General features: G+C 43.5%; 1 protein-coding gene across 1 annotated transcript in view; it reads right to left on the bottom strand.

Annotated features, from left to right (window-relative positions):
• nfx1 (nuclear transcription factor, X-box binding 1) overlaps positions 1-22,122 on the bottom strand; it is an 84,481-nt gene that overhangs the window by 25,768 nt on the left and 36,591 nt on the right. The window contains exons 9-15 of the mRNA XM_068004627.1: positions 21,016-21,233; positions 16,950-17,047; positions 16,347-16,377; positions 14,856-14,935; positions 13,695-13,803; positions 12,221-12,340; positions 2,164-2,243 (exon numbers count right to left, since the gene is read on the bottom strand). Coding sequence (XP_067860728.1) covers positions 2,164-2,243; positions 12,221-12,340; positions 13,695-13,803; positions 14,856-14,935; positions 16,347-16,377; positions 16,950-17,047; positions 21,016-21,233 — 736 coding nt within the window. The remainder of the gene's footprint in view (positions 1-2,163; positions 2,244-12,220; positions 12,341-13,694; positions 13,804-14,855; positions 14,936-16,346; positions 16,378-16,949; positions 17,048-21,015; positions 21,234-22,122) is intronic.

Genomic DNA, 22,122 nt, shown 5'->3' with positions numbered 1-22,122 from the left:
GACAATATTTACTCAGTCAAATTTTAACTCCCAAAACTAATATATATGTAATCACCAAAATTTGTTTGGTCGCTTTAGAGAAATTTAAACCAGGTTCTGAGGACCTGTACTGACTGACTGACCAAACTACCGTCATTCAAATTGGTGCCGAAGCCAGTTCCGCCATTCAATTACATCATGGCTGATCTGTACCCCAACTCCATTTACCAATCTTTGATCCTTATCCCTTACCTAATAAAAATCTGTTGATCTGTCTTGAAAATTTAAATTGACCCAGCATTCACAGCCTTTTGGGGGAAGAAAGAATTAAAGGGTAGTAGAAATCTGTGTGAAGAAGTGCTTCCCTGATTTTACTCCTGAATGGCCTAGCTCTAATTTTAACATTGTGTCCCCTTGTTCTGGATTACCCCACCAGAGGAAATAGCTTCTCTGGTCAAATCCTTTTATCATTTTAAATACCTCAATTAGAGCACCTCTGAACCTTCTAACCTCAAGGGAATACAAACCAAGTTTACGTTATCTATCTTCATAATGTAACCCTTTAAGCAGTGATATCATTTTGATGAACTTGCATTGTACTCCAAGACCAATATATCCTTTGAGGTGCAGTGCCCACAGTACTCCAGATGGGGTGTGACCAAGGCTCTCTACAACTGAAGCATAACTTCCTTCCCTTTGTATTCCTGTCCCCTTGAGATAAAGGCCAACATTCCATTATCCTTTTTGATTACTTTTTGTACCTGTGCATAAGATTTTAGTGATGTGTACCTAGAGACCCAAATCCTTTCGCTCATCCACAGTTCCTAGTCTCTCGCTATTAAGAAAATATTCTGATTTGTCTTTCTTGGATCCAAAGTGAATGACCTCACACTTTCCCATATTGAACTTTATCTGCCACAATTTTGCCCATTCACTAAACTGTCCATGTCCCTTTGTAACTTTCTGCTCCCATCTACACAACTTACTGTGCCTTCTAACTTGGTGTCATCTGCAAACTTAGGCAGACAACTCTTTATTCCTTCATCCAAGTCATTGATAGATACGGTGAAAAGTTGAGGCCCCAGTATAGATCCCCGGGGAACACCACTTGTCACATCCTCCCAATTAGAGTACATTCCCTTTATCCCTACTTTTTGTCTCCTTCCTCCCAACCAATTATCAACCCACATCACAAGGTTACCTCCAATTCCTCGTGCTTTTGTTTTTGCCAATCATCTTTTGTGTGGAGCTTTATCAAATGCCTCCTAGAAGTCCATATAGACAACATCCATAGACAGTCCCATCCACCATGTTGGTGACTTTCTCAAGCTAGATTGGTCAGTCATGCCCTACTCATCACAAATCTATAATGACTCTTACATCAGCTGATACCTGTTCAAATGCTCACTCAATCTCCGATGATAGATTCCAATAACTTTCCCACAGTTGATGTTAAACTGACAGGTCAGTAGTTTCCTGGTTTCTCCCTCCCTCCTTTCTTGAATAATGGAGTAACATTTGCAATTTTCCAATCCAAAAAGGCAATTTCTGAATCTAGAACACTTTGGAAAATTAGGACTAACACACCTACAATTTCCCCACCCATTTGTTTTAATACTGTAGAGTGGAAACCATCAGATCCTGGAGATTTGTCTATCTTATGTCCTATTATTTACACCATTCCCTATTTTTTTTTAAAACTTATTTTCAAATCCAATAAGTTCCTCCCCTCGACTTATTTTTACGTTCCTTTGTACCGCTGGTATTTTGTCCTTTTCCTTTACTGTAAAAACAGATACAAAGTATTCATTTAACAAGTATCTATTATAGTATCACCTGCATCTGTCTTTAATGGGCCCACATTTCTCGTGAAATATTTATAAAACTTTTACTATTAGCTTTGATATCTTTTGCAAGTTTTTTTTCAATTCATACTCCCTATTACTTTGTTGTTTTTAAAATAGTACTCCCAGTCTGCTGGATTTCCATTTTTCCATGCATCTGTATTAAAATGGTTGCCAGCAACCACATTTTCAGAAGTGGTGATCAGCTGATATCACTGCTGTGTCCACTAAAGAAACAGCCAGGGAAGAGATGGGCGTTCTGCAGTTTTCTTTTAAATACATGGTCTGGCTGGGAGCCACAAATCTCACAGTAAGTCTGGTTTCCTTTAGCTATACTTACTTCGTGTTTCCCCATGCACCATTTTTGAGTGAGGTAGGTACAAGGTGGGCACTTCTCCTCACTGTGGCAATTGTGGAACACTGTAGGAATGTAACAAAATGCACATGAGTGACAGGCTAAAATACCTATAAACTTCAAAAGTACGCTACATTTTACAATAAATACTAGGAAATAGTTTCATTATGGCTTTACTGCTGTAAACTGTGACCGCCACACAGAGGCTGCAAATCGAGGAGATGGGAATGTGAATAGAATGAATCATCTTTAAGTATGTAGGTTAGTAGTGCCATAAAAAAGCAAAGCACTAGGGTTCAATTTCTGGAGGGATAGAATTGAAAAGCAGGTTAGTTATGTTAAACTTGTTTAGAACCTTGGTTAGACCACATTTGGAGTACTAGGCACAGTTCTGCTCTCCATACTATAAAAAGGATATAGAGGTACTGGAAAAGGTGCAAAAGAGACTTACTAGGATGACACCAGAACTGAGACATTATACCTATCAAGAAGGATTGAACAGGCTGGGGCTCTTTTCTCTAGAAAAAAAGACTGAGGGGCGACCTGATAGAGGTCTTTAAGATTATGAAAGGGTTTGATAGGGTAGACACAGATGTTTCACGCGCGGGGGAGACCTGAATTAGAGGCCATAAATATAAGATATAGGGCCCGATATTACCATGGCGGCAGGTTCGCGGCGGGGGGTCCCACGCGCCCGGTGAAATCAGTGTGCTCCGCACGCAATTACAGGATAATTGGAGCCATTTACCTTTGCTTCCGGGTTTCCCGCTGGTAAGCTGCGCGGTGGGCGGACTGCGCATGCGCAGTAAGGTCTGTCAGCCGGAGCAGCTCTATTTAAAGGGGCAGTCCACCAATGCTCCTCCTGCAGCAAACAACCAATACTACACCATGGAGCACTCCAGAGGGAAGGCTGCCCCAAGATTTTCAGACTCCTCACTCCAGCTGCTGCTGGATGGGGTGAGGAGGAGGAGGAGGAGGAGGAGGAGGAGGAAAATATTGTTCCCATCTGATGGGAGGAAGTGCCCTCCCTCCACCACGAGGAAGGCATGGCTGGAGGTGGCAGAGGAGGTCAGCAGCTGCGGCAATGTGGCACGAACCTGGGTCCAGTGCCACAAGAGATTTAATGATCTAACCAGGTCAGGCAAAGTGAGTATACTTACGCATTCTCCCACACTCCATCTTCCACATCACCTCCACAACCACACAACCCGTTCTCCACTGCCACCACAACGCTCTTGCATCACTCCTCACATCCACTCAACTATCATCCTCACCTTGCCTGCACGTACTCACCGCCCTTGTCCCCATTCGAACACTACCACGCACCCCAATCCTCCTACAATATCATGGCTAAGTTGCACACGCACCCTCCCATGCATCTCCCTCATGCTCAACCCAACCCAACCCACACCAATGCATGCAGCAGCTCACCATGCAACCATCACTCAATCACACCTCTGTGTTTTGCCTTGATAGAAGAGATGCCCAAACGCCCGGGAGAAGGCATGGACCAGAGGGGGCCCGCCACACCAGGTGGTCCTAATGGATGCGGAGCAGCAGGCGTTGGAGATCAGCCGCACGCTGGAGTGCCTGTCCGTGGCAGATGACGAGTCTGGGGTTGCATGAACGGCCGGTGACAGAAAGCTAACACTCAGCACTCATGATAGCGAATGATCTTAGCATCACTTGGCATCTGCAGCACCTCAACATCTGTCCACATGCCTAATATTGGTTTCTGTTCTCTTGCAGGGCCATCTGCGAGCGCCGTGAGCGTGGAGGGAGATTCCTCAGAGGACCTGCCGGTCTCTGAAGGTCCATTGTCACATCTGAGCCACGCATCCACCAGCGCAGATACATACACCTCAGTGGGTCCCCGTCCTCACTTAGTTGGGCTTGCACATGGTGAGTCACCACGCACGTGAGCACGAGCAGACCCTGGTGGCAGGGGCAGCTGTGGAGAGTCCGTGTCGGTGGGAGCACTCTTTTCCAGGATCTGCTCAGCTGGACCCAGATGCTGAACCTTGGGGGCCAGCCGTGAAAAGGAGAGTCGTCGAGGGGCAGCAGCACATTGCCAAGGTGCTGGAACAGGTGCCACGCGCACTCTCCACAATCGTGCAGGTGATGGAGGAGTCCAACTCCTGCATGAGGGGGAACGGTGGCACAGGTACAGGAGGGTATCTCCAAAATAGTGTCGCAGGGACATGAAGGCGTCCGAGATAGTGTCGCGGGTAGGTGCGGGAATGTCTGCATTGAAGGAGAGGCTAGCCTCCCTCGAGCGTCAAGCACGGCTCAACAATGAGTCCATTCAGGCCCTGACAACAGCCGTTCGGATTCAGGGTGAGCAACATTCTGCAGCCTTGAACAGGCTGACAGATACTTTAGAAGTGGCCTTCCAAGGCTTCACACAAGTCCTCCAAACTGCCGTCCAGCAGGGTGGAAGGAGTGATGTGGGCCTGGGCCATGAGAGGGATGATGGTGAAAGGGGACATGGAAGCGGGGACGCCACTCAAAGCACTCCCACATCTCACCCGTTGCCCCCCTCTCAACCAGTACCTGCAATGGTGCCCCCTCTCCAGGTGGCAGAGTCTGCCCCTGCACAGGTGCAGGTGCAGCAGTCTTTGGAGGGGTCCTCACGGGCACCCAAACCCAGAGGGAGTCGGCCCAAAGCATCTCATCGGTCAGGGCATGGAAAAGAGCAACCTGCCACTACCTCCACTGAAGCCACAGGGGTAGCACCACATAGGGGTTCCCGGAAGCGCAAGGCGAAAGTTTTGTGAGCACAAAGGGAATGCACAAGGGTGTTTGACGATTTGGCATGTTTTTTTATTTATATTATTTTTCTGCCACATGCACAATAAATCCCATTATCACCACTACTGCCACGTCTTGCCCATTCTTGACTGGCTTGTGCAATAGGTCCCTTTCATGGGGCTCACCATGAAGACGCACACTTGGTCCCACCCATTGGGTCATACTACAGTGGGTACAGGTGTAGTTGCACCACTGTTTTGTGCAGGGGGCAGGGGAGGGGGCTGGTATGGCCGCTCCTCTGTCCAGGTGACGAGGACTGGACTCTTCAGACAATCCGATGTTAGGAGAACCGTTCATATATCAGTGACTCCCTGGCCTCACAAGCAGCCAGGTGAGCCGCTGTTCTGCCCATGGGTTGTTCCACCTCCTCGGCCCCCTCCTCCTCATCCTCAATATGGGTGGCAGATGTGGATGGGGCCTCCTCCAGCGGCACCCCTCTCTGTTGTGCCATGTTGTGCAGGGCACAACAGATGACTATAATGCGTCCCACTCTGCGTGGCACATATTGAAGCGCTCCCCCAGACTGATCAAGACGCCTGAAGCGCTTCTTGAGCAGCCCTATAGCCTGCTCAATTGTGGACCTGGTAGCGATGTGGCTGTCGTTATATCGACGCTGTGGCTCGGTGGTGGGGTTCGTCAGAAGTGTCATAAGTCACGTGTGCAGGGGATATCCCTTGTCCCCGAGGAGCCAGCCCTTGCGGGTGTTGGGTGAGTGGAAGAGGGGTGGCATGGTGGACTCCCTGAGGATGAAGTAATCGTGGCAGCTGCCAGGGTATCTGGTGTACACGTGTAGTAATCACTTGCGGTGGTCACAGATGAGTTGAATGTTCATGGAGTGATAGCCCTTCCTGTTGACGAACAGTTCTGGCTCGTGTGGAGGTGCTCGTATTGCTATATGGGTGCAATCGATTATACCCTGCACCCGTGGGAAGCCAGCCACAGCGTGGAATCCCACTGCCCTCTCCATCTGACTGCGGTCATCCATGCACTTGTGTGCAGACGACAGAGATGCTGGTGATGTCCCCGGTGGCACCCTGGAAGGATCCAGAGGTGAAGAAGTTGAGGGCAGTGGTGACTTTGACAGCGGCAGGTAGGAAGACGGTGCTCGGTCCATCCGGGAGCAGCTCGTCATTAAGGAGGCTGCAGATGTCCGCGACTACCTGGTGACTGACTCTGAGCCTCCGTATGCACTGCTCCTCAGAGAGGTCCAGGAAGCTGAGCCTCGGTCTGTAGACCCTGTGGCGAGGGTAGTGCCTTCTGCGACGCATATCTCTCTGCAGTTGCCCTCCCTCCTGCTGTGCAGGTGGATGTGTCACAGCACTGTGTTGTGGAGCTCCACGCGTCAGAGGTGGACGGCGTGGCTGGTGATGCTGTTCGTCCTGCGAGGAGGTCATGACTGCAACTATGGCAGCCCCCATCCGCAAGATGTACGTTTGAGGGGGTCCGCAAGGTAGGTAAATGTGTCCGCACACCGGGGTTGAGGTTCCAAGTTGGTGAATTCGATTGTTAGGAGGAAGGTGGTGGAGGCCAAACTTTGTCCAAAGTGACAGAGTGGTCTCCCCCCCCACCTGTCAGATGGACCTTTGCAGCTGCCACAGGCTGCTGGCTGCAACACGTCCGTTTGAACTGGGAGTGTTTCCCCCAGTAAGGGAAATAGTCTCTCTCAATTGCAAAATCCCATCGCTGCTAAAATAACAGGTCAATCAGGTCTGTAAACAACGTGAAGTACCTGCTTAAGTACTTTAAGTGGCACCCCGCCGGCTTTAATTGCCGGCGGGAGGCCCACATGCAGGGGCTGCGCGCGCATGTGAGCGCGTCAGTGGGAAACCCGGAAGTGGGCGGGTTGGAGCCAGGCTCCTGCTCTGCCCTGGGAATCCCCGATTTTCATAGCCCCCCCCCACCCCCGCCATGAACGCACCCGATCGCGGGTGCTAAAATCGAGCCCATAGTCACTAATAAATCCAATATGGAATTTAGGAGAAACTTCTTTACCCAGAGAGTGGTTAGAAGGTGGAACTCGCTACCACCATGAGTAGTTGAGGCAACTAGCATACATTCATTTAAGGGGAAGCTAGATAAACACATGAGGGAGAAAGGAATAGCAGGATATGCTGATGGGATTAGATGAAGAAGGGTGGGAGGAGGCTCGTGTGCAGCATAAACACCAGCATGGACCTGTTGGGCTGAATGGCCCGTTTCTGTGATGTACATTCTAGTAATACACAATAGGATATTCAGTTCATCTAGCCTTCTCCTATGAACAGGCAGCATATACTTTGTATAGTCATAGGCAGGGGCCAATGGGGGCAGGGCTGGGGGAAATCACGGCTGCATTTTAATCCTGGAATCTGAAAAATTATTGTTGCTCTGCTTCCTGACTCATCACTCCAGGCTCCTGCCTGATATAGTGTTGCTACTCTGGGGAAATCCAAATCTGCTAAATGACTTCTGGGAGTGAGGAGGAATTCTTGACTCCAGTTTCAGGTAAGAGCAGAAGCAGAGGCGAGGTGTGAAGACTAGCTCTGATCTGGAGGACTTAGGGAAGATTCAGCAGCAGAACCCTGCCACTCTGAATGGGGAGTGGAGGGCGGGGGGAGGGTGTGAAAGAGTACCTGCGTGAACTTGAGGTAAGGGGGAGAAATGTGCTGTTAACCTGGTGAGGGAGGGAATTAAAAGGGATGCAAGGAAAATTGCAACATGTACGGAAGTGCGAAGCGTGCCAGCATGAAATGGGAGGCCGGGGGGGGGGGGGGGGGGTGGAAAAAGGAGGAAGTGGCTCCATAAACTGGCAAGGGATTAGTAAACAATTTAGCAATCAGATTTAGCAACAGAAAGTAACCAAGTAACCATAATTTCCACCACTATCTTTCAGTGGTCATGGTCTCTCCACTTAATTTCTTAAGGAAGGCAAATAAACACAGGTAGAACATCCAAAAAACCCTGCATTTTCTTTGTGAGCATTGGATGAAAATATAAGGACACATGGAAGGAGTCAAATGATCCATTCCTTCAACAAACCATATACAACATAACCAGCCATGAACTCTATCCCACCCATTTAATCTTCCGAGGGAGAGTTGTACGTTTTAAAAAAAATCTATTTGTTCTTAGGTTATGGACAACATTGACAAGGCTGCATTTATTGCTCATCCCTAGTCGTCCTGAGGGCATTAAGTCAAACAGTGTGGAACTGGAGTCACATGTAGGACAGACCAGCTAGGAACAGTAGAGCCCTCTCTGAAGGATATTAGTGACCACATTACAACAATTTGGGAGCATTCATGGTGGTAGTCCAGAGATTATCAGATTTTTAAAAATTCAATTTCACATACATTGCACCAATCACTCCGTGGCCTCGCCCTTCTCAATGTCTGCAACCTCCTCCAGCCCTACAACCCTCCGAGATCTCTGCGCTCCTCCAATTCTGGCACCCCTGATTTTCATTGCTCCACCATTGGCGGCCGTGCCGTCAGCTGTCTAGGCCCTAAGGTTTGGAATTCCCTCCCTAAATCTCTCCCTCGTCTTTTAAATCACTCCTTAAAACCTACCTTTTGACCAAGCTTTTGGTCACCTGAGCTACTATCTCTTTATGTGGTTCAGTTTGTCAAAGTTTGTCTGATAATGCTCCTGTGAAGTGCCGTGGGATGTTTTTACTCTGTTAAAAGCGCTATATAAATGCAAGCTGTTTATTAATTTGCAACTGTAGAATCATAACTTGAGGACCATCACAGCAGGTGCAGGATTAAGAGGGAGAATGAACTGAAGTGAGTGGACATAATTGTGGAGATAATAAGACCAAGCTAGAGAGAGAAATGGAAAATTTACTTTGATGGAATTCAGGGCTCTCAGTTATCAATTAACTGTAAAATTCATAATGCATTTTACAGTTCTGTATGTGAAAACTCAGCACAGCAGTGAGATAACAACCACCTGTTCTTTTAATGAATTCTCAGAAAATTATAATGCGTGGACCAAACCTCCGGTTCCTTTTCCTGCACTTTATAGTGGAGAAAGCACTAGACGTTTACTACAGCAGGTATTGTTCATCATTAGTAAAACTCTAAGGAAAAGATTCTGGATTCTTGGAAATCGAGACAAATACACCACAGGCCCCGGGTGGGAGCTTAAGGAAATGGAGCATGATTACAGGCAGAAGGTAGGAAGAAAAGGGACATCAGGGAAACATATGGCAGTTGTTTTGAAATTAATCCAGGAGACAAGAATGTGAAACCCTTCATACAACTGGCACCTTTCCTTTTCTCTTCCTCAAAGCAGATTTTCATGCAAGAGATATGAATTTCCAGAAATATGAAACCACTAACTGTTTTGCAAGACACAAAGATTATGTTGACAGTAAGGGAAAAAGATAAAGATGGGAAGTGGAGAGTACAGAAGAGATAGTGTTATCAAAGACATCTGGGAAAGAGAGAAAAATATTCTAAGCCACAGAAGTGAAGAGAACAGTTCACAGCATTACAAAAATTGGAGCAAGGCAGCAAATGTATATTTAAAGATCACTCCACAATTATTTTTCCAGTGCTTGAACTTGCTTAAAAAAAAAGCGAGCTCTTTGAAGGAGGGCAGTAATGGCTGCTTAACCCTTGCACTACGTCAAGGTGTCTCACCATCGCAGAGGACTGCATATCTGCAAGTTTAATAAATTCAGTTCCTCTAGCTGCAGGTTATTGCTCATTCTCCAACCCCTCTGATCCATCAACGGCTAACTTTCCAGCTATTGTGTCCTTGCTCTCTGGAACTCTTCCAAAAAAATCACACTCTACCTCTCTCCCTGCCTTCAAAAGGCTCCTGAAAACCTCTCTCTTTAATTGTGCTTGCACTCTTCCCCAACCTCCTGGCTGGTGTCCATCTCTTTCTCCCTAAAAATTTCTCAGAGAAGTTCTTTTATATGAAGAGTACTATATAAATGTAATTTGTAAACTAAAGTTTGACTCAACTGCTACACCAGTTAACTCATATTTTTGCTGTAATCAAGTAAACTTCAGCCAGGTCACACAATCCAGCTGATATACATTACATTTTTCAGCCAGTGTACAATCAACTGTTAAACAGATAGACAAATACATACATGCAGCCAGACAGTTATTTCTGTAGAACACCAATGCCAAAATCAGCAGCACCCAATACAGTACTATATCCATCCTGGCGAGTCAGTGGAAAGTCAGTTATTTAAATGTCTGAATTCAAAATTGTAAATATAACATTGCAACTACATTCAATTTAAAACAATTTATGCAAGGAACACTTAGATCATGCACAAATATAGCACCACTATGTGGAGAAAGGAAGAATAAGCTAAATAATTCTGAAACCATAAGATACAGATAAGGAAGCCTTTCATCCTATTTGAATACATCCATCAGAACAACTTAACTGGCCCTCAGTCCCTCTCATCACAACATCCAAATATTTCTTGAATTATTCCAGGGCTTTTGCCTCTACAACTTCACCCATAAATCAATCCCACACATTGATCATAGTGTGTGAAGAAAACCTGGTTGACATCAGTCCTAAATTTGTATTTCAGTCTTCTATACAATTCACTTTCTTGCATTATATCTGAGGCCCCATCTCAGTCACCTCCTTTCAAGGTTATGAATTCCTATCTCCAACCTCAGTTTCTTAAGATTACGGAATGTGTTGTTGCCACCCAACTGCGTGCCTACCTCTTCCCGTTCAAATCGCTTCAATCTGGCTTCTGTCCTATCCACTGCACTCAGGCAACCCTGGTCAAAGTCACCAATGATATTGTGTGCTCCCGTGACCACAATGCATCATTCTTCCTTCTTCCCAACAACTTTCAACACAGTCGACCGCACCATCTTCCTCCACTGCCGCTCCATTTCTATGGTGTTGTCCTTTCACGGTTTAACTCCTATCTGTCCTAATATAGGCAGCACATCTACAATCTCCTACTACACCCAGAATCAGCTCTGATGTGCCCCAGGACTCCATCCTTGCACCCAGCTATTCCTCATCTATATATCCCCCATGGCGTTGCTGCCAAAACCCCCATTAGTGTCTTTGTTACCTCCAGACTGGATCTTTCCAAAGCCCTTCTCACTGGCACCCAAGATCCACCATACATAAACTCTTAACTCATCCAGTAAGTCCTGCTCATTTGTCTCCACTATCCTTGCTGATCTACACTAGCTCCCTGTTCTTCAACACACAGATTTCAAAATCTTAATTCTAAAATCCTTTCATGGACTCACTTGTCACTAATTTTTGCATCCTCCTCTAGCCCCATGTTTTTGCCTATACCCTCTACTCTTCCAACTCATGTTTACTGTGCATTTCCCCTCCCTCCACTCTATGATTGGTGACAGAGCAGTCAGCTATTTTCACCCCATGTTCTGGAACTCTCCCTAAACTTCCACTTTGCTACGTCTCTTTCCCACCCCTCCCCCCTTTAAAAGCCTCCTTAAACCTACCTCTTCCACTGCACTTTTGGCCACTTCCCCTAATTTCCCTCATACTCCCGCTTGGGTCTGAGGGAAAGTGTGAAGTGCCTTGGGATATTTTGCTGTGTTAGAAGTGCTAATTAAATACAAATTGCTGTTGAAGTCTCCTCAGTCTATCTTCATAAATCATCATCTGCTGCTAGGGATTGGTCCCATGGTTCTTCTTTGCACTAGCTTAAGGGTCTGAATGCCTTCCTTGCATCTCAGTAACCAGAGCTGGACACGGTATTAAATGTGTGGTCTAACCAACGCACTGTTGTTTCATTATGATTTTATCAGACTTATACTCCACTGTTCCAGCAATATAACTGTGTAATTCTATTTGCTTTGATTGCTGTTCTACAGGAGCTGGACATGTTAGAGCTGAGTTTACTAATATCACTAGATCTTTCAACTTAGCCTGTAGCTATTTGACACCATTCATGAAGTACTTAAATCACCCATTTTTCTTCATATTATGTTTCATCTGCCACTGTTCCACTAACTTCTTGCAGCTCAATATTAGGAAGCCTGATGCAATCCGGTTTGGTCCCCACCGGAAACTCTGCACCCTAGTCCCATCCGAATTGATTCTGTAGGTCTTTGGTCTCCCTCTCATTTGGTATCCTCTGCAAATTTAAGATGCTTACATTGAACTTCTATGTCCAAATCATTAATATAAATTTATGCATTTTTAAACAAGTATACGACGATGATGACAACAACATGCTTTTAATTTAATGGACATAGTGGTGGAGCTGTTCGTTTACCTGGATGATCACACTCGTGTTCCCGGGTGCAGGGGTTTTTGCACTCTGGAGGTCTGGTGCCGCATGGTACTGGAGGATAGATCACTGATACCCCGCAATGACATGTTAGTTCATCAAAGCCTAAACAGCAAATGTTGATTTAATTGTAAGAGATCTATCTTTCAACAGTTTGCATTGTCATACACTGAAAACTTACAGTCTACAAGGGATAACACGTTTAAAGAAAATGACTGTTGGGGGGGGGGGGGGGCGGTGGTGCAATGAGAGAGAAAAGAGAGAGAGAAAAGGAGAGAAAAAAAAGAGAAAAAAGGAGAGAAAAAGAGAGAAAAAACTTGGGACAGATTTTTAACTTGGAGCAGATTTCCAGTGGGAGTTGATTTCCCACCCGGCAGAGTGAGACCATGGCAATTTTAACCGACAAGCCTCATTTAAATGCTGCCGGTCCACTTCCCACCTGGAATGGGCAATAAGAGGTTACAGAGCAATTGCTGGGAAATGAAGTCAGTTAGGCCTTTGCTGCCCACTGGCTTCTAGGTAAGAGGGGGTGTTGGGAGGGTCTTGCAGGAGGGAAGGGGAGACCGGGATAGGCAACATCCTGTGGAGCAGCATTCTTGGCCACACAATGGAAAGTTTTAGACTTACCTGCAGAGCTGCTTCTTTCTTCAGACCAGCTGCAGACCTGCTTCTGCCTGGTGGGGAAAGCTGTAGTGCTTCCTCGCTTAGGCTCCAGTTAAAATGAGACAATAGAACCCCGATTTGTGTGAATATATGAGGCACCTGCATTCGCCTGCAAAATCCTGCAGGTTAATATTGAAAATGGTCTGGATCTGAGCAGGTAAGTAACCTGCTAGTTTTTAGTTGCTCACCAGCCCACTTTCCATTGGGTGGGTAGGGTTAAAATCAACCCCCTCATTAAATTCGTTTTTACAGTTGTATTACATTGCTTATTCTAAGCATTAGCTCGGTTCTCTAGCTTATGTATAGTTAATAAGCTGAAGATTAATTGAAAGTGTTTCTTACTATTTTAGGCAAATTGGAGATAGTTACCCCAACCAAATGGTTTTCCTTCAGCCATGAGATCACTGAAGGATTATCTTTCAATTCACAAGTATTACAAATTTTGCAGTGCACTAGACTTAAAAGTTTTTTGAGCAAACAGTTTGCATGAAATGAAATGAATCTTCTCAAATCCTGCAATGGATTCAGAGGTTTGTTTTGCAAAAGACTGGATATTGTGAAAAAAAAAGCAGTTTTCACAGTGGATAATCTAAATCTCTGATTCTTTCTATGCAATTATATTATCTAAAGAAGCAGGCAGGCTCTGCATTTATGTAATTACGCACTTGGGACATGCACTTGCTGTCTCTGAATTGTAAAAACAACTTATAAATATACATTTTAGCTCATAAATTACATAGTTTATGGACACCAAATCAAATTATTATACAACTATCTTTTATGGCTTCCTACGTACTACTTTGCCAGCAATTCTGACAGTTTCCACGGTGACAAGGCTCCTCACACTTGTGCTGTCCACAGTTAAGCTTGCGTCCACAGAGAAGACGACACTTGTGCTTGGTATCCTTGAAAAAAATAGAATTAAATGAAGTGGTTACATTACATATGGCATTACAGCCTCTAAACTCTTCCAAATACAGTATCCTGTCTGTTTAGCAAACATACCGTCATTGTATACTATTCACAACTTGCCTGGCAGAGATTTCAAAATGATTCAATTAATGCCTAGTGGGTCTGTTGTGGTATTCCAAGGTACCAAGGGAGTGGGGCGTAGTAAGCAGCATGGAGATGGCAGTGGAGACGAAGATGCAGGACACAGGGAAGCAGAGGAAATAATGTTAAGTTGGTATAGAAGGAGGGAAGGGTGCATATATTACGGCAAGGGAAAGTGCATGGTGGGTACTGGCCTGTACCTTTATGCCTACATAGTCTATCTGCTCTAATTAAACAACCCTTGGTATCATACAGTTTAATTGTTGTCTAGTGAGAGAACCTTGCAGATTGTAACGTCCTAGTCGGTCTTAGGAAACAACTAGCATTTTAAGATCGTTACAGAAGCAAAACAAAGTGTGAGATCCGCACGTGCCAGATGTAACTTGTTTTTAAAAAAAAAATAGATAAATAGATAGACCATGGATGGAAAAGGCATGGCGAACAATAGTTACCCAAGAGTGACCACCAGCCAGTAATTTCAGAGGTTTACAGTCACGTTATAATTATTGAACTCAAAGAGGAGATTACTAACACCAAAATCATTCGCGTCTTTCTTTTAGTATTGTGGAATACATGGGTACCCCCATCTTCTTCCATTGTTTTTGCCGATACCTGGTATCATGGCAGATACCAATGCAACCATGCAGATACATGACAACTTCCACACTGAAGGATTATCATTGCAAGTTTGTCCAGTGGTAATCCAGCCAATTACTGTAAATATTATAAATTATATTTATTGTCCTTTAATAAAAATGATAAATATATTTAGATATATAGGGGTATCTCTATCAGAAATGCTCATAATTGTCACAATACATATTAGTTCTGTGCTGCATACTACGTATATTAAAAAAAAACAAAGTGGGCATTAATGAAACCTCAAACATTTTGTTCCACTTACCACACAACAAACTTCATTACACTTATGGCGGCCACAAGAACGTTTCTTATTGCAGCGTTTGTCACACAAGAACAGCAGATCTGGCACACAAGGGATTTACAGCAAAGAGAGAATACCATAAGAGAGGATATTACACAGCAACTCATGGAGACTTATCCTTACACAAAGGCCAATCTCCTTCCAGAAATGCAATATAGTGTAGATACTATAAGCATTAGGTAATATATTGTAAAACAAGATCAATTACATCCCCAATACTGTCAAAAATACAAGATTTCACAATTTTGTAAAGAGACAGTCAGACAAAGAATTGAAAGCTAAAATACAGCCAATTTCTTCCCACTTCCCAGCAAACTTGTTTTAAAATACAAAATAGTAAGGAATTATTTCAAGAGAATTAAACTCTATTTAAGTAGCCACATTGCCCTATAATACATACGTGTTTTAGCTATGGATAGTTCAAAACACTGAACCAAGGACCTTACAAATAATGAAATAAAAAAAACATTTCCAGGATTTTTCATTGTAGGTAGCAAGATCACCTTTTCAGGAAGTAAATTGGCTGCATTTATGCTGCAGATGCCAATCTCAGACCAGTATCTATGAAATGAGATACAAAGTCAGCAGACCCCCAGAGTTGGTGATTGTGCCTTGCTGTCAGTCGCACTAAGGTCAGCCATAAAGCAGCTCTGCACAAGGGTCTTAGATGGATGTGTTCCGTATCTAAGCTTTTAAAAAAAAAGTTAGGAGAGCACAGGTGGGAACATCTGTTCTTTCATAACATTAAAAAGATTTTGAACAAAGTCTTAAAAAAATCCACAGAAGTCCAACAAATTACTTTTACACTACAGCTCCATACCACGCTGGAGTTTTATTGCAGCCGAGCAAAATCAGTGTGATATATGATGGTCCCAGGCACTGATTTCACATCGCTTGGTTTTAGTATGCTTGGGAACTAGATGGGGACCAACGGTATGTGTTTCGTATCACTGCAAATATTATAATACAATTGGAGCGTAAGTAAATAATCAGAAGAGGTAAATTTGGTGTTCACTTCTTAAGCTCTGAACAATAGAAAGGACTAATTATAAAGCACTGTAAAGAGTGTAGGAGTTGGCAAGATATCAAATTCAGCCCTGGTGCTGTGGGAAGACTTCTCAACAAAGAGGGGCGGCATGGGGGAAAAACAAGAGACAATCACCCAAGCATTGTCACACACTTCTTAGCAAATAGTTTCACAGTGGCTTTGGAGGACATTCCCCCCATTCTTGCATCCAGAAATTATGCATGGTGTGGGGAAACTGAAGAAAGGGAGAAAAAGAAAAACTTTTTAAAAAATGTAATCCTCAAAACCAATGTAAATGCTCATTTGGTCTATTTAAAAAAAAATCTTAAATTAAAATGAACAACAAATAATCAGTATCCTGCAACTTTTTACCTGAATGCTGTAATTTTCTTAATACAAAAGGCTGGAAGTATCTCAGTGCTTACCTTCCTTAGTAATGTTGACACAGGGAACATCCTACGCAGAAGATGATGAACAACAATTATTACACAAGCTGAAATGCTCTCACTGACTCAAAATTCCTTTTCTTAAACTCTGCAGTTTTTCTCCAAGATTATGAGTGATTAAAATGAAGTTATTATTGTAGAATTAAATCCTCCTCCACATCTCTACCACTGAAGATGCAAAGTAAACAGTTCAATAAAAGGAATACTGTGCACTTATATTAGCCATGGATATAGTGGACAACCACTTACAAATGGTAAAGCCTCAAATCCTAAGCCAAACCCAGAGATTAATAGTGAATCCATCGCTACATTGGGCACTAATGCTACTTTAAAAATTAGCGGTAGTTGTAAGAATTGTTTTGGTTTAGAATTTGACATCAATTATTCACTATTTTCAGATGCTGCTAATTACTGTAACTGCGTGTGCATGCTGCAGCTAATCCTGGATCCTGATACAGCTCATCGTGGTTAAAAGCATCATAATACAAATTTAAATTTCAATGGCAGAAGTGTATTAGTATTGAGAATGACATGGATAAAGTAATAGGATACATTATACCACAGATCTGTCTCTTAACGCACCTTCTTTTTAAATCCACACCGACAGTTAACAGTTGAAGTTCCAGCACATGGCCCACATTCACCTTCATGGCAAAGGTTACTACAAGTATGAATAGAATCTAGATTTCAAGAAAAACAGTGTTAATTCTGGACATGTATCTCACACTTCCTGTAGCTACAAAATGATCTGTTGAAAGACAGCTGACTGTTCATTCAGTATCAAGGGAAGTGGCGGCAGTGGAACAGTGTATTCTGATACAAGAGTTGTGGGATGTCAATTTGATGCACCATTCTTCTGATCTCCCAGACTAAACTTTTCTGCTGTGGAATCCCATCTCCAACCTCCCTTTCTTCTCCAAGGTCCTTGAATGTGTTGTCACTTCCCAAATCCGTGCCCATCTTTCCCCCAACTCCATGCTTGAACCCCTCCAATCAGGTTTCCATCCCTGCCACGTCACTGAAACGGCCCTTATCAAAGTCACAAATGACATCCTATGTGACTGTGGTAAACTATCCTTCCTCACCAGTCTCGATCTGTCTGCAGCCTTTGACACGATTGACCACACCATCCTCCAATGCCTCACCTCCATCGTCCAGCTGGGTGGAACTGCCCTTGTCTAGTTCCATTTCTATCTATCCAGTCGTAGCTAGAGAATCACCTGCAATGGCTTCTCTTCCCACTCCCGCACCGTTATCTCCGGACTCCCCCAAGGATCTATCCTTGGCTCCTCAGTGACATCATCCGAAATCACAACGTCAGGTTCCACATGTACGCTGACAACACCCAGCTCTACCTCACCACCACCTCTCTCGACCCCTCCACTTACTTTGATTTGTCATGCTGCTTGTCCGACTGGATGAGCAAAAATTTCCTCCAATTAAATATTGGGAAGACCGAAGCCATTGTCTTCGGTCCCTGTCACAAACTCTGTTCCCTGGCCATTGTCTGAGGCTCAACCAGATCGTACGCACCGTTGGCGTCCTATTTGATCCAGAGATCAGCTTTGGACCCAATATCCACTCCATCACCAAGACCGCCTACTTCCACCTCTAACATCGCCCGTCTCCGCCTTGCCTCAGCTCATCTGCTGCTGAAACCTTCATCCATGTCTTTGTTACCTCTAGATTTGACTATTCCAATGCTCTCATGGCCGGCCTCCTATCTTCCACCCTCCATAAAAGCTTAAGCTCATCCAAAACTCTACTGCCTGTATCCTAACTTGCACCAAGTCCCGTTCACCCATCATCCCTGTGCTCTCTGACCTACATTGGCTCCCAGTCCGGCAAAGCCTCGATTTTAAAATTCTCATCCTTGTCTTCAACTCCCTTCATGGCCCCACCCCTCCCTATCTCTGTAACCTCCTCCAGCCCTACAATCCTCCGCGATCTCTGCGCTCCTCCAATTCTGGCCTCTTGCACATCCCCGATTTTAATCACCACCACTGGCGGCCGCGCCTTCAGCTGCCTAGGCCCTAAGATTTGGAATTCCCTCCCTCAACCTATCTGCCTCTCCGCCTCACTCTCCACCTTTAAGACACTCCTTAAAACCCCCCTCTTTGACCTTTTGGTCACCTATCCTAATATCTCATGTGGCTCAGTATCAAATTTTGTTTGATAATGCTCCTGTGAAGTGCCTTAGAATGTTTTACTATGTTAAAGGTGCTATATAAATGCAAGTTGTTGGAATGGTACATGGCAAAAGACAGATACTTCTCAACATGAAGAAAGAATTAGTCTGAGGGAGGAGTCGCTAGGCCACACTACCTTGCAGCTATTAAGCCTGGGAGCAGGCCATCCACTTTCTTGGCCATACTTGGCACGAGCCCCAAGGATAAAGAGCAGTTTCATAGTTTTACAATGCTGTCATACAGTATTACTAATTTGTGTACTGAATAAAATATGCCAAAATTACATTTGATAAAGAACTGTCTGCACAATACCCTTAATGGACTTGATCAGATCTAGGTCTATATGGAGCACGTTCCCAATTTTTCCATCTCGGTCACATTTGCTCTGGAGACTCCACTTTCCACACCTGAAATGTTTTCTGCATCTGTCCCATTTCTTGGGCCTCTACTCTTACCCCCTTCCCTTGCAACAACAGGGCCCTCCCATCTTGTCCTCAACTTCTACCCCACCAGGCCCATATTTGTCAGATCGTCTTCCACCACCTGCAACATAACCCCACCACCAAGCACATCTCCTCCTGTTTCTATTTTACAAAGGGATCATTCCCTCAAGGATACTCTGGTTTACTTTTCCACTAACTCAACTGGCAGCTAACCATCCCCTGGCACTTACCCATACAACTACAGTAGATGCAACATCTGTCCATTTACCTCCTACAGCAACAAGTGCAATGCCTGAAACACTTCTTTGATGTGAGACTGCAAATTTACATTGGTGTGGCCTCTTCTACAATGGGAATACCAAACACAGATTAGGCCACACTTCCCAAATAACTATGCAAATGTGAGCATGACTCCCCTCTGGCTCATCACTTCAACTACACCCCCATCTCAGTGCGTTTGGCCTCAAACACTGTCCCAACCAAGCTCAATGCAAGCTACAGGGACAATATTTAATCTTTCTCTGGGCACCCTAAAGCCCTCTAATCTGAAACACTGACCAGTAATTTCAACTTTAGCCATATATGGCATTTTCTTTACAGCTGGGGGAAGCTAGTGTTATAGGGTGGGTCTGCGAGGAGAGGAGACATAACAAGCGCAGATCCACATCAACACAGTGCTGGCAGAGTGGTCTGCGTTCGTGGTGTTGCCTTGTTTGTCCCTCTTTATCCTATGTTTTGTCAGCATTTTATTTCACACCTACCACAGAGGTTTTTTTCTCTCTCCCAATTTCCCCCATTTTCTCAACTCATTTATGGGCCTCTCCCATGTCTTTTCATCTTCTTAATCATTTGCAGGTTCTTCTATTCTTTTAATGTTTTTCCACTGTCTCACATGATCTTTTATATCATCTAACAGTTTTCTATTAAGCAATCTGCAGATCATTCAACTTATTACCTCCATCTCTCTGATTCTGTTTCTCTTCCATCACCTTTTTCTTTCTATTTTTTCTAGCTGTACTAAATTGCCCACCTAACTTAGTTCACAGTTCTGGTGCAAGATACAGTCTTGTTAACATGACTTTTCTCTTTACAGGTGCTGAATGAGCATTTCCAGCATTTTGTGTTTTTATCTCAGATTTCCAGCACTTTTCTTTTTATTGTACTTTGTTCCAGCACCAAATAAGGGTTGTCCTGAACAAACCAGTATAGCCAATCAAGATGAAGCCCATTGTAACTGCACCCTCAGTATGGTTCTCTCTTTTCCATCATAATAAACATAACCATAATTATGACAATCACACAGGTTAGGATGAGCAAGGGCATGATTTTACTTGGTTTAGAAAAATCTAATATTTTGCTTGGATACAGGTTCTTTCTCCATATCATGAATCTCAATATATTGAAAATAATAGACACAAGATACTAGAAAGTGAATTACAAAGTATCAGTCTGGTCAAGACGTTCAAATGACATCAAAACTTAAAGCAAAATTCAAGCGGTTTACGATTATCTGAAACTAAAGTGGAGTACAGCCTCTTAGATCCTAAAAAGATACTATTAATGATGTTCATCTATAAATTATAAGGTAGCGAATTTTCTTTTAGCATTGTCTCTAAATCATCAGTTCACTGAAGCATTTGAAAACTAAATTAGTGCTGCATGGTGGACAACAGATTATACACGATATACTACCACAGACACAGGTAATTCTGTGACAACCGTGTCCTATTTCCAGGTTATTTTAACAGATTACAGAAAAATTTACCACAATATACTGAACACGTTAATGATACTATCAAATGTCAGAGAATGATGTGTACATATTATATAGATTTGTCGAGTCACTTAATTATTGAAAAAGGTGAAATCTACTTTAAAAAGTTTAGTCAATAAACCGGAATGATTAAGTAACATCTACTGACGAATTAAAAAAAAACATAAAATCTCAATTTTAAATAGATTTTGTTTTTACTGATTTCAAAAATACAAGAAATCAAAACCATCTGTTCTCCTCACCATCAGAACCGCAGGGTAGGGGTTTGCCACAAGTCTTCCCACATGATGGTATAGATTCAGTGCAGTTCCTACGCTCAGGGTAACCAAGCTCTAAAAGTTTGCACAAAGGAGTCTGCCCACAAGGGCAGCTGCGCACCAATTTTGGCAGGCGAGGACAGGGCTGACATGCAGATGGATGGCACAGCTGGAGACAGTTATGGTTTCCACAGTTGAGCTTCCTAAGGGAGTGAACATGTTTAGGATCCATGAAACTTTAAGGTGAACAATGGGGTGTAAAGGTCACCACCAGTCAGGTTACAGAATATACCGGACTGATACTTGCTTCAATATTGATAACTACAATGATGCCACACACATTACAAGTTTAAAGGTTACACTATAGAAATTTAAATATTTAAAAGAATATCATTTGCAGTAACAGCACAAGAAGCTCACAGTCAATGTAACTAGAGTGAAAAAATTGTTTTGTTTGCATCCAAAAACATTGGTTCTAATCACTTTTGCCATTGCCAAACGATGTGCCACTGGATTTTTGTTAAGTGAAATCTCTCATGCACACATTATATGACTGAAGAATATCACAATTTTGTAAATTAGGTAGCATAACAACGTGGCACAGATTGAAGCAATTGCAGAAGACAAACATTTCACAAACTTAATCCTTGTGGCTGTTGAATACACAAAATAGCTAGAAAATTGTACTGAAATGCTATGATATGGATGCATCTCAATAGTAATCACAATGATAAGGCTGCACAAGCAACACTGATTTCAGCTCTGCTTGCGAGAAATAGTGGCACGAGATACTCTTCCATGGCTTCAGCATTCCTGTGGTCGTTCTCACTTATAATCAGTAACATGAACATTTTTAGTTTACATGTATGATTCTTATCCATCCATCCATGCATGAACCCCCCACAAAAAATTCACAATGCCAACACTAAGTTGTCATAATGGCCTTTTTTAAAAATTATAAAAATGGTAGTTTGATTCTATGCTTTTGTTTTAGAAAATGAAATACATTACAACATGTTAATTCTGGAATCACAGTTCACTTCCTTAGACAGATTATGTCTTGCACCTCATGTACAGAGCGTCTGGTATCTA

This window comes from Heptranchias perlo, chromosome 2 (genome assembly GCF_035084215.1).
Source record: "Heptranchias perlo isolate sHepPer1 chromosome 2, sHepPer1.hap1, whole genome shotgun sequence".
Classification (NCBI taxonomy): Eukaryota; Metazoa; Chordata; class Chondrichthyes; order Hexanchiformes; family Hexanchidae; genus Heptranchias; species Heptranchias perlo.
Note: the sequence above shows the minus strand (reverse complement) of the source record. Positions and strands in the feature narration are given on the sequence as shown.